Source organism: Alligator sinensis, unplaced genomic scaffold (assembly GCF_000455745.1).
Source record: "Alligator sinensis unplaced genomic scaffold, ASM45574v1 scaffold647_2, whole genome shotgun sequence".
Lineage (NCBI taxonomy): Eukaryota > Metazoa > Chordata > Crocodylia > Alligatoridae > Alligator > Alligator sinensis.
This window is the reverse complement of record NW_005841832.1, coordinates 2,475,762-2,488,609: the sequence shown is the minus strand read 5'-3', so window position 1 is coordinate 2,488,609 and position 12,848 is coordinate 2,475,762. Positions and strand designations below refer to the sequence as shown.

At 59.3% G+C, this 12,848-nt stretch overlaps 1 protein-coding gene across 1 annotated transcript in view; it reads left to right on the top strand.

Annotated features, from left to right (window-relative positions):
* SYT3 (synaptotagmin 3) overlaps positions 1 to 11,174 on the top strand; it is a 23,296-nt gene extending 12,122 nt beyond the window's left edge. Inside the window, exons 2-10 of the mRNA XM_006014885.3 lie at positions 804 to 1,228; positions 1,597 to 1,769; positions 2,604 to 2,964; positions 3,287 to 3,839; positions 7,751 to 7,871; positions 8,041 to 8,212; positions 8,668 to 8,797; positions 9,464 to 9,569; positions 9,962 to 11,174. Of these exons, the coding sequence (XP_006014947.1) occupies positions 1,616 to 1,769; positions 2,604 to 2,964; positions 3,287 to 3,839; positions 7,751 to 7,871; positions 8,041 to 8,212; positions 8,668 to 8,797; positions 9,464 to 9,547 (1,575 nt within the window). The 5' untranslated portion in view covers positions 804 to 1,228; positions 1,597 to 1,615 and the 3' untranslated portion in view covers positions 9,548 to 9,569; positions 9,962 to 11,174. The remainder of the gene's footprint in view (positions 1 to 803; positions 1,229 to 1,596; positions 1,770 to 2,603; positions 2,965 to 3,286; positions 3,840 to 7,750; positions 7,872 to 8,040; positions 8,213 to 8,667; positions 8,798 to 9,463; positions 9,570 to 9,961) is intronic.
* The last annotated feature ends 1,674 nt before the right edge of the window (positions 11,175 to 12,848 follow it).

The window sequence follows — 12,848 nt, the reverse complement described above, 5'->3', positions numbered from 1 at the left end:
GGGGCCCCAGCCACTCCCCTACAGGGATGGCAGGCTAGAACCCAGGCATCCGGGCTCTGACCTCCCTTGTTCTAGCCCAGGAGGCTCCCACTCCTGTCCCAGAGCTGGATCGAACCCAGGAGGCCTGGCTTCCAGCCCCCTCCCTGCTCTAACCACTAGACTCTCCTCCCCGTCTGCTCTGGGGACAGAAGCCCAGAACATGGCTCCCAACCGCCACCCACTGCCCCACCCCACCAGACCCCACTCCCCTCCTTGAGACCCCTGAGTCAGCTCTCTCTCATTCCCAGGGGCTCTGAGCTGTTGAATGAGTTTTGGGGAGGGAGAGCCTAGGACTGTGGCTGCTGTGGGGTGGTGGGACAGGTGTCGCAGGTGTGGGCAAGGGGATTTGAGGTGACACAGGGTCTGGGGTGAAAAGGCAGGGAGGGGGGATTGGGTGTGTGAGGGCATTGAGGTGAAAAGTCTCAGGTGAAGCAGAGATGATGGGGGTTGTGTCTCAGTGCTGGGTCCCAGGGCTGGGATATAGTGGGGGACGGGGCTGTATCTTGGTGCTGGGGTCCCCAGGTTGGGGTATAGTGGGGGACAGGGCCATGTCTCAGTGCTGGGTACCAGGACTGGGATATAGTGGGGGACGAGGCTACGTCTTGGTTTGGGATCCCAGGCCTGGGATATAGTGGGGGAAGGAGCCATGTTTTGCTGCTTGGTCCCAGGGCTGGGATGTAGCGGGGCATGGGGTATATGGGAGTGGTGTGGGGCAGGGTCTGAAGGTCCTGGGTCCTCCCTCTAATGACCTTTCCCACCTGCAGGTACCTGGGAATCTGTGCCACGGGCACTGGTGCATCTCCCTTCCCCCTCCGGCTGAGAGCCACTGGGTTCCCGCTGCCGCCTCCTGCAGTGAAGCGTTGGAGAGCTGCACCCCTTCCATGGAGGGCCCCACCAGCCCTGTCCCCAGCTGGGCCCCTGCCCCCTGACTCTGTGCCTTCCTCACGCCCACATTCACGCTTGGTCTGATCCTGGGGCTGCCTGTCGGGGGTGCCCTCCCCCACACCTCTGCACTGCATGGCTCTGGCCTTGCCCTGCCTGGGAGACTTGGGCCCTTGCATCCCCCTCATGTGGACACGGACCACCTGGCCTTGGCAGTGATTCCCCCCTTCTGCACCCCCGCACCACTCTGGACTCAGCTCTCTGGGAGCCCCTGCCTCCCCGTGGACCCTGCAGGTGACAGAGACTGGTGAGTGGGGCATGAATTTTGGGAGGGGGCAGAGGGGTGCTGGTGAGGGACTCAGAGCAGGGGCTGGGGGTTTATGAGGGCTGGATTAGAAGACCCTGGGGTGCATCATTAGGGTTTGGGGCTGGAGTGGTAGGGGAGGGATCCCCAGGGGGCCTGGGTTGGGGGCTCCTGAAGACAGGCTGTGTTGGGAGCTGCTGGCTGGGTGCATGGCCTGTGTGCTGGGGTGGTTGCTGTCAAGTTCAAGGGCGGTCGCTATGCATTACCCCAAGGGTGGGTGTGCTTATCTGAGGGGTGCAGGGGTGGGTGTGGTGTAGGGTGCAGTGTCTCACAGAGTGTGTTTGTGTGTTTGTATGTGCGTGTCCCCGCAGCGGCAGATGCAGTGGTGCCATGTCGGGCGACTACGAGGAGGATGTGTGCCGCAGTGCGCTTACCCTGGTCAAGGAGCTGTGCTTCAGCCTGCGGGCACTGGAGCAGCATGAGAAGTGCCTCGAGTTCACTGACTTGCTGCGCAACCGTGGGCACCCCCGGCCCACTGATGCCGGTAAGGGGCCCCCTTTACCACCCCCACTCTGGGCACTCCTGTCCCACTGACTCAGGGAAGGGAGCCTGCCTGCCCTGGGGGCAACCTCATCCCATTAACTCGGGTAAGGGCTTCTGCCGGATTCCCTCTTCATGAGCACCTTGCTTCCCCCCAGCTCAGGTTAGGGACACCATCCTTCCCTGCCTTGATGCACACACCTGTTCCTGGGTAACCAATGACTTGCTGTGTCCCATGAGCTACCCCTTCCCCATAGACTTGGGTCAGGAATAGCAACCTCCATCCCTGCCCTGCAGGCACCACCAGCTTGTCAGGAGAGGTGCACCCACACTGTGCTGCACCCAAGACTTGGTTGGATGGCATGATATGCTGGGTCTGCGTGGGGGTGGGTGCGTGTTCACCTTCTGTGGCATCGGAGGGGTGCTGTGGGAAGATGCAGGGATGTCCACTGTTGGTTGGGGTGTTGCTTGGGATGCGTCAGCATATCAGTGCAACTTGGCCACATCCATACTGTGGGGGACAGGGATGTGGAGGTTCTGGGCAGTGCCCACTTCCAGGAGGACTTGGGGTGGGATGGGGCCACATCCATGGTCTGGAGCACATAGAGTTCTGCTGTTGGGATGGGGTCACATCCATGGTCTGGGGAATGTAGGGTCCTACTTGTGGGATGTAGCATCAGCTACAGTTTGGGGCATCTAGGGTCCTGCTGGTGGAATGTGGCCATGTCCATCATCCACAGGGGTCATGTCCCCATCTAAGTGACTCTGGGGGCTGATGGGTGTGATCGGGGACAAATGCCCTCCCTGTGTCCAGCCTAGCCTCTCCCCACTCCCGCAGACATCTCTGTCAGCCTGCTCTCTGTCATCGTCACCTTCTGCGGCATTGTGTTGTTGGGCGTCTCGCTCTTTGTGTCCTGGAAACTATGCTGGATCCCCTGGAGGGATAAAGGGGCCTTACAGACACCTCGCAAGGACCATGGCCACCTGCACCATTCACCCTTTGGGGACCTGCTGGCTGAGCGGGTCGAGCTAGGGCCTGAGATGCCTGAGCGCTCCTACCTTGACATGGACTCCTACCCCGAGGCAACACTTAAGCTGAGCCAGACCTCTCCTGACCTGCCCGTGGAGAAGGAGGGTAGTGGGGGCATCCCCAATGCCCACTCCCACCAGCAGGTGGCCAGCCTGGCACCCGCTCCCAGGTGAGCTGTCAGTGAGGGACGGGGAGCTCCAGATTTAGGTAGAGAAGCCACCCCAAGCAAGGGAAGTGGTGGCATGGGAAGGAGATGGGAGAGGGAGAATCATAGGGGGCAGGTGTAAGGTGGTGGGGCAGGGGGAGAGTGTGAGGGGCTGATGGGGTGGGAAGTGGGGGAGTGCAAGGGTGGGTGTGGGTTGGCGGGGTGGAGGGAGAGGGCAGGGGGCAGCTATGTACCAGAGCAGCATCTCATGGGTGCTCTTTGGTTGGTACTATCCCCGGTTGCATCTGGCCCCTGGTCCCAGCCCTGCCCTGCCCTTTCCCCCTAGGTACAACACCTTGCCGCGCCCCATGACTCAGCAGCTGTCGAGCCCGGATGTGGGCAGCCATGGCGGGGAGGACAAACCAGAGCAGGTCACCAGCATCGGGCAGATCAAGCCAGAGCTGTACCGGCAGCGCTCGGGGGAAGCAGAGCACCGCAAGGCAGAGGCCACCCCTTGCGGGCGTATCAGCTTTGCCCTGCGCTATGCCTATGCCTCAGAGCAGCTGGTGGTGAAGATCCTACGGGCCCTGGATCTGCCAGCCAAGGACGCCAATGGCTTCTCAGACCCCTATGTCAAGATGTACTTGCTGCCCGACCGCAAGAAGAAGTTCCAGACCAAGGTGCATCGCAAGACACTCAACCCTGTCTTCAACGAGACCTTCAGCTTCAATGTGCCCTTTGCTGAGCTGCCCTCCCGCAAGCTGCACTTCAGTGTCTACGACTTTGACCGCTTCTCCCGCCATGACCTCATTGGGCAGGTGGTGCTGGACAACCTGCTGGAAATGGCTGAGCGTGATGATGAGGCACCCATCTGGAGGGACATCTTGGAGGCCAGCTCTGTGAGTTGGGCTGGGGCAGGGAGGATGTTTGTCACAGAAGGGTGGATAGCAATGGAGATTTGACTCCACCCATGGGCAGATCTAGGATTTAGGAAAGGGGGGTGAAATGGTGTGTGATTTATTACATATGAAACAACACATATTTTTGCCCATTAAAATATACTAGAAGCTTTGCTAATATGCTAGGGGCCCAGGGCTGTATTATGCAGTTTAAGGGTGAAGCAAAACAAAGATAACTTCATTGGAAAGAGTTAAAAACAATCTGCAGGGCTGTGAAATAGGAGCTTCATCACCAGGAGCAGAGAACACACAGCAGAACTGCAGAACAAAGGACAGCCTGATTGGTGGAACATTAAGACTATTAAGAAAGAAGACAGGGTTGTTAACACCTGTGGTATGAAGTAGATTGATTGATTGGGTAGATGATAATGAGCTTTGAAGTCAAGTGAGTCCCTCAGCACTGCCTGGCTAGAAATGCTGCTGCCACTGCCAGGGAGTTGGTTTTAAACTTGGGGTGGAGCAGGAATCAAAGGAGGTGATGAAAGTGCACTAGCGCCGCCCCCCCCAATCTGCCTGTGACCCAACTTGGTGCCACCCTCCCCTAACACAGGTTGAATCTGATTTGATCAACCCCAACCACCAGCTCTCAAATGCCATTCAACTTCACTGGGCATGAAGTCACTCTAGCCATCCAACCTGAACCCAAGCCCAATCACCAAACTCTATTCATATATCCACCCAAATCCAGTGAACTCTAAACCTCAACCCAGTCACCAAGCTCAACTCAACCCGACCAAACCCAGTTGTATCTCAGTTCAGTCCAGCCCAACCCAACCCAGTCACCAAGCTCTGTTCTCGAAGCCACCCAACTCCATCCCAAAACTCAACCCGTCACCATACAACTCAGCTCAACCCTGACTCCTCTCAGCTCAACCTCAAAGCTCAACCTCCAGACTGAAATCAGTCCCCCTTTTGAACCCAGTCCATCCCTGACTCACCCCAACTCTAGCCACAGTCATGCACCTCTTCCCACCAATAGAATATGGAGCAGTGGCTTGAAGTTGCAGCAAAGCAGGTTTAAGTTGGGTATTAGGAAAAACTTTTTCACTGTTAGAGCAGTGAGGCAGTGGAATAGACTGTCTAGGGAGCTCTGTGCACTCTCCATCACTGGAGGGATTCAAGGAGAGGTTGGACAGGCACTGGTCAGGGATGATCTAGGTGTAGTTATGCCCATGTTCTACTAGGGGGATTTCCCATGCTTCTGGGCTTTGCTAGTTGCCCCCTTCCGTCCTTTTCTGCTATATGTGTCAGCCTGTTTTTAAACTTTTCTCAGAGGCATTGGGTGTTGGCTGTAGCCCAGGCTGGGGATTGGGATTGGGCTATGCCAGTGCTTCTGCTGGGACTTAAAACTGGAGATTCCTGACTAAAGGGTCTTGCCCCTCCACTCAGGGTCAGACCGATCACCATGTTTGAAGTTGGGAAGGAATTTTACTCTGTGGTCAGATTGGTGTAGACTGTGGGGATTTTTGCCCTCCTCTTTAGTGGGGGTATGGCCTCTACCTGGGATCTCTTGAACGTATATGAACAACCTTTACAGCAGCAGGATGTTGGCTGCTGCGATACCCCTGCTTCACCTGTGGCAGGTTTGGGTGTGATGTCTGTATTGTGTCTGGGTGGGTGGTAGCTTTGCTAAGAGGTTAGAGTAGATGATGGATTGGTAGGAGATGGTTTGGCTAGGGCTGATCCTGTCTCATGCAGGGGTGTGGACTAGAATAGATGACCTCTGGGGGTCCCTTCCAGCCCTGACTTCTTTTATGAGTCTGTGATTCCCAAGAGGACAGATTGAGAAGATGAGGGGTCCATGTGGCTGAAGGAACGTCTGTGAAGGGAAAGAAGAGGCAACACAGGAGGGCTTGGGATACAGGAGAGTTTGATTCTGTTTGATCTACTTCACCCTCACTGCTGTGCTACCTGAAAGCAGCTCAGCCTCGCTCAGCCCAGTCCCTATCCCCACCCACTGGCTTAGTGCCTCCAGAGCTAGACTGGGACGCCAGGGACCTGCCCTCTTTGGAGTCTCCACCTCCTTGGTTCCTTGCCCCTGTGGGCCAGGGGAGGGGATGGAGATCACTCGTATCCTCCATGCTTAGACAGGCACTGGTGCAGGCTGCTGCACCCGCTGCTCCCAGCCCCCCCTGGGGCTGCCTGCACCTGCGTTCCCTCCCTCCAGGGCTGTGTCTCCAGGGGCTGTGACCAGCAGCCTCCCTGCAGCAAAGGTCTTTTGCTCAGTGGATGAGCTGGGCACTAGGGAAGGGCTGCTACTCTCTTGATTGGGGAGGTCCAGTAAACACCCCCAGACCACGGAGGGGGGGGAATCTAACCTCAGGACATGTCAAATGCCTTGCACCAACAACCCTGTGGGGTAATACCTGCCCCTAACTTAGCCCCTGAAGGATAGGGGAGGGGGAAGGAGGTGCCTGCGAGGTCCCAGTGTGTTTGGGGAGGGCGGGGGGGTGGACACGGGCCAGGGAAGGTCCCTAGACATGTTGCCTATGGTGGGCGGTCTGTGGGGGACCTGGGATCTCAGCTGATACCCTCTCCCCACCCCATCTCCTTTCCTACCCGCCAAGATCCTGACCCCTCCCCCTACTGCCCTCCCCCCCAGGCCCTGGTGCCTTGAGACACAATTGTAAATTCATTGCCAGCCTCTTTTCTGTCCTTCGGAAGATTTGAGATGAATTTATTGTGTATGGAACTGGAGAGGAAATAGGACACATGGGTGGATGTGACCCCCCTCTCCCCTCCTTCCACCCCAGCCCTGCTGATGCCCCTCACTCCTGACCCGCAGTCCTCTGCCCCCTCCAGCCCCGCAGGTGCTCCTCACTCCCAACCTGCAGGCCCTTGTTCTTACTGCCAGTCTTGAACGCTGCTGGGAGCACAATGCAATTCTCATTGATTGTGCAGTTGGGGTTTGGAGCTACTGGAAATCAGCTGATTTTCAGGTTGTTGGGGGAGGGGGTGCACCTGAAGACCTGGGCTTGTGCCTATGAGTCTGTCTGTGTGAGCCTGTGGCCCTCCTAACTCCCCCCCACAACAACAGCTGTGACTCAGGGTTGTGGTACTGAGCCATGCCCGGTATGGGGGTGAGGAAGGGTGCATTTCATACCAATTCCCCATGGCACCACAGGCTGGTTTTTTGGGGGGAAGGTGGGGGGGGAGAACATGTGCTGAGTGGCTGTTCATCATCATCTGCACCCCTCCTTCTCCCCTAACCTGCAGCCCCCTGCCCCCAACCCTGCTGGTGCCCCTCACCCCCGACCTACAGTCCTGTGCCCTGGGCGTCACTTTGCCCAGCTCACAAGGCACAGGCAACCTGGCCCGGAGTGGAGGGGACAGCTCCCCACTCCCCTGACCTCCTGTGTCCCACATGTGTCCCTGGGTATTGCCCCACTGCACCCATGCCCTCCCCTTCACCGTGCCCAGCTGCCACAATGGAGGGGGCTCCTCTCCCCCCTAGTCCTCCCAACCATCCTCTCCCCACAGAGCCCCTGGGCTGCATGAGCACCCTTTGTTGCTCCCCTGGCTCTGGGGTCATGTTTCTTGCCCACCCCCCACCCCTGCCATCTCCAGCACGGTGCATCCCCTGGGGGGCAGCTGTGGCCACGTGCCAGGGACTGTAACACACGGGCTGGGCTGGCGCCCGGGGCGGGGGCATTAATATTGATGGGCAGGAAATGGCTCCAGCCTGGTAAAGGGCATGAAATATTCAGCTGGGGAGCGGGCGGTGCCAGTGCGGCTCCCCCCCCATCCACTATCTCAGCCCCCATCACAGTATCCCTCCCCTGCCAGGGCCCTGGGGGGGTCTTCCCTCCCCTCAGTCCTGCTCCCTAGACTGACTCCGGTCTCCCACACAGGAGAAAGCAGACCTGGGTGAGGTGAACTTCTCGCTGTGCTACCTGCCCACAGCTGGTCGCCTCACTGTCACCATCATTCGTGCCTCCAACCTCAAGGCCATGGACCTCACCGGCTTCTCAGGTCTGTTTTGCAGGGGCAAGGAGGGGGATGCTGGGCAAGCTGCAGGGCTGGGGGTGGGGATGATGATTGGGGAAGGGGGGGCAGTGCTGGGTTGAGGGGAGGGAGATATTGAAAGGGTGGGGAGGTGTAGGCCAGGGGCTGGGGGAGCTGACCTTCATGTGGCCCCCAGACCCGTATGTGAAGGCGTCACTGATGTGCGAGGGCCGGCGATTGAAGAAGAGGAAGACGTCCATCAAGAAGAACACGCTGAACCCCAGCTACAATGAGGCACTTGTCTTTGACATCCCCAATGAGAGCATGGAGCATGTCAGTCTCACCATCGCCGTCATGGACTATGACTGGTGTGTGGGGCTGGCCTGGGGGTTCACCTATCCCTCGCTGCTTCCTGCTCAGCCTGCTGGGCCCCCTCTTGCTCTCCCAGCATGGGGCCAGAACCCTGGCATCTTACCCAGGGGGCTGGACTCCTGGGTCCCCTCCCAGCTCTGAAGGGAGGGAGGGCCTGATAGACTAGAGCAGGTAGCATTGGGAGCCAGGATGTCTGGATTCAACCCCAGCTCTGGGAGAGGAAGGGGTAGGGGGCCTGGATGCCTGGGTTTTGCCCCAGCTCTGTTAGGGGAGGGCCTGATGGGTTAGAGCAGGGAGCAGTGGGAACCAGGTGGGTTCTCTCCCAGCACTGGGAGGGGAGTGGGGTCTGGTGTGTTAGAGATGCAGTGGGGCTAGGGGCCAGGATGCCTGGGTTTTTGCTGGGCTGTGAGGGTAGGTCTCCACATGGGGCTGACCTGTGTGTCCCTGGCAGCATTGGGCACAATGAAGTGATTGGAATGTGCCGTGTGGGCAGCGACGCTGAGGGGCCTGGCCGGGAGCACTGGGCCGAGATGCTGGCCAACCCACGCAAGCCCATTGAGCACTGGCATCAGCTGGTGGAGGTATGGAGGGGGCAGGGAGTGGGGACAGATACCCCCACGCAAGCTCAGGGGGTTGTTCTATGAGGAGCAGGGAGGGGAAGCTGTTTGTGGGGGAGGGTTATGGGGATTGGGAAGAGTATGGCATTTGAGGGAGGGACTCTGCAGATGGGTATAGGGTGGGGGAGGGCTGTGGGGGGCTGGGTTTCCTTTTCATGGACATCTCAAGCTAGGGAGAAGGCTGATGTCCCCAGAGAAACAGGGCAGCCTGACACCTGGGTTCTCTCCTAGCATCAGGAGGGGTCTGGTGAGGGCAGAGCAAGTAGGGGTGGGGGTGGGAGTCAGGACACCTGGGTTCTGTCTGAGCACTGGGAGGGGTTTGGTGGAGTAGAACAAGGGAGACTGGGATGTCTGGTTTCTGTCTGAGCTGTTGGAGGGGTCTGATAAGGTAGAGGGGTGGGAGCCAGGATGCCTGGGTTCTATCTAAGCTATGGGAAGGAAGTGGGGTCTGGTGGGGGAAGGGACCAGTGGTTGGAGCCTGAGGTGTGGCCTTGGGGATGAGGTGGGGGAAGGACAAGCTGGGGTCATGTAGTGTGCGTGTGTGTGTGTGTGTGTGTGTGTGTGTGTGTGTGTGTGTGTGTGTGTTGGGGGCGGGGGAGACTGGTGCCATCTCTGACCCCCTACCCCCAGGAGAAGACCTTGAACAGCCAGATGTCCAAGAGCGCCCAGCGTGACAAGCCGACCATTGTGGTGGAGAGCGTTCACTCGGACTAGCCCCCACACCCGGCCCCCAGCTGTGAGTGGAGAAGAGGGGAGCGGCTGCCCCTGGGTGCATTGGGGTGGAGGCAGGGGGTGCTTATGGCAGGGCACAGTCCCAGCATTGGCATGTTCCCCATAGTGCTGGGGGGGCAGGTGTTTCAGTGTTGGGGGGCCTTGCGCAGGGATGGGGGCTTCACAACTAGCCAGACCATGGCTCCCCTTGCCATTGCCCAGGGCATGTGGGTTGGGAGTAAGGGGTATCAGCAGGGCTGGGGGAGCAGGGGTTTGTGGGTTGGGAATGGGGGCAGGGGCAGGGCTGGGGGGGCAAGGGGCTGCAGGCTTGGAGGAAAAGGACACTTGGGGGGGCAGGGGGTTGTGGGTCGGGAGTGAGGGGCACCTGCTGACTCGAGCCCATTCTCTCTCCCCCAGGATTGTGACTGCCTCCCGGCTTTGTGCTGTTCTGGCTGGGGAGGCTGGGGCGGGGGTGACCTTTCTCAAAGCCATAGGCAGAAGCCAGGATGGAGCCGCCCCCAGCCCCTCCCTGGCACTGGCCAGGGGGTGGGATGCAGGTTGGGAGCCCCGCTCCCACCTCCCCAGGACTTGCATGTAGAGGGACCTCGGTGCCCTCCAGCCCCTGGGGCAGGGCCATAACGCCTGGCTTCAGCTCCCCCCCACTGTGAACCCAGGAGTCCGGTTCAGCGCTCTGCATCTTATCTGGAAGAGGGGGAGCCTCTTGACTGTGTGGAGTGGAGCCCACCCAGACCACCCCGTTGAACTGCCTGCCATGGGCACCATGCCCCCTCCTGTGGGGCTTTTCTCTAGGGCTCATAGAGAGGACCCAGCCTCCCCCTGTCTGCATGGACTCCAGGATGCCTCCACCCCTACCCCCACCCCCAGCCAGAAGGCCTGGAGGATTTGGGCCCCTGGGGGAGGGGCACTCTGTAGCAAGGACTGAGCTCTTTGTGGGGGAGGGGGGGAAGCTACAGAGATCCTGAGGGGGACCTAGCTTCAGCCCCTCCTCCCTGCTGGATCTAGACTTTAAGGAATGGGGGGCACAGTATGTGCCCCCTTTCTCACCCCTCATCTTGTTTCTCTGTGGTTTTGCATGAGTGTTTCCCCTTCCCGGTGTTCGGGGCTGGTGGGGGAGGGGAGAGGAGAATCCAGGCATCTGGGTCTCCCCTCCTCCCCCCTTTTTAAGGGGGACAGGCTGGGGAAATCTTCCTCTTGGAGACCCCAGACATCCAGCTCACGTCTTTGTCCCCCTTCCTTGCCCCATTGTTCGGAATGTTGCCCCCCGTGACGCACGTCTGTCTGTCTCTGTCTGTCCGTCCGTGTCTGTCCTTCCGTCTGTTTTCCCTGTTTTTAAGTGTGTGAGGAGAAAAAAAAACAAAAAATCCAGAACAAAAAAACAAACAAAACAAAACACAGAAGCAAAAGACCAAGGCGCAAGTGGAAACCAACACCTCTGCCTCCTGGAGAAGCCATAGATATCCCTTTCCCTCCCTCATGGACCAGGGACCCCTAGTGTCCGGGGCCTGGGGGAGGGCGGGAGCTGGCGGGAGGGGTCCTGTCCATCCCATTCTGCAATACGAGTCGGAGCTGCTGCTATTATGACCTTAACAATAAACCTGGTGAGAGGTGACTTGCTCTCAGCCTGGCCTGTCCCCTCTGGGGATTTGGGGAGAGGAGGGGCTCCTGGCACTGGGACAGCTGGGGGCACTGCCCTGGGAAAGAGCGTGGCCTCTGGGGTGTTGGGCGGTGGCACTGCTGGAGGGAATATCATACCACTTGGGGACCTGGTCTCTTTAATGGCTTTAGCTAGGAAGAAGGCTGGAACCCCCAGAGAGGTAGGGCAGCCAGATGCCTGGGTTCTGGCCCAGCTCGGGGAGGAGAGTGGGGTTTGGTAGGTTGGAGCAGAAAAGAGGGGCTGGGAGCCTGGATGCCTGGGTTATATCGCAGCTCTGGATGAGGGGTGGGATCTGGTGATTTAGAGTATTGGGCCTGGGAGCTCAGATGCCTGGGTTCTCTCCAGTCCTCAGGTGTTGGGAGTTGCATTCAGGGTCCCAGTCCCCAGGGGGTGCTGAGCTGGGGGTAGGGTGGGTGCAGGGACATTAGGGTGCTTCCCTGCTGCACCTGCCTGGGATGGGGGCACCTAGCCTAACCCAGGGTGCTTACAGATGGGCTTCCATTGCCCCCTGGTGCTGAGCAGTGGGCATGCAGCCCCTTTCCCGTGATGGAACTGAAGGTAGAGGAGGTCTGGGGTTGGGAGTTGGGGCAGCAGGGCAGGGAGCCAGCACTCCTGGGTTCTTTCAGCTCTGGGAGGGCAGTGGGGGCTGGTGGGTGGGAGCTGGGAGAGCTGGTGCCTGGATTCGGGAAGGGGAGTGGGGCCTGGTGGGTTAGAGCAGGAGGCTGGGAGCCAGGATGCCTGGGTTCTCCCAGCTCTGGGGACAAGTGAGTCCTTTGTGGCCCAGGCCAGAGGTAGTTGGGGAGGTTGGGGTTGAAGTGCTACCTGGGGTCCCCTTGTGGGCAGGTCAGACCAGGCCATCACAATCGCCCAAAGCAAAGTCATGCCCTGAGAGTGGATGCTAAGAGCATAATTGCCCAGGGCACTGCGGGATGTCTTTGTTGGGGTCTGGGAAGTACCAGGTCAGTGCCCCCAGCCCTGCTGGTGCCTCTCACTCCTGATCTGCAGCCCCCTGTGCCCCCCCAGACCTGCTGGTGCCCCTCACTCCTAAGCCCCATAGCACGAATGGGGTGGCAAGAGCTGCCTGAGTCAGGAGGGGCTGGCAGCACTGCTGTCTGCCTGCATGGCAGGTATTTTTAGCTCCTGTGCCCCAGGCCCTGCTGTGGTGCGGGGGTGGGGGAGGGGGTGATGGGCTATTTTTAGCTGTCTGCATCTTGCCAGCCTGTGGTAGGATTCGCATCCTACTCACGTTCAGCCCTGCTGCCATGCAGGTGCCCATTCCCTCCCCCCAGCTGTGCCGGTGCCCCTCACTCCTGACCCACAGCTCCCTGCCCTCCCCACCCCAGCCAGCGCCCCTCACTCCCAACTAGCAGCCCCCTACTCCCCCCCCCCCCCCCCGGGGCCCCCTTGCCCCATGGGACTCCTCATGCCTTTCTTGCAAGCCCCTGGCCCATTTAGGTCTAGGTGGGAGTTTTCTGTTCTCTGTTGCCTTAGGGCCTTGATTGGGGGTGAGGGGCAGATCAAGACCCAAATGAGTTCCTCCTTCTGGGGAGTCCAGTGTCCCCCTCTTCCATGTGCGGCAGTGGGGGAGGTGCAGATGAGTGAGGCTTAGCAGGAGTCTGTCCCCCTGTG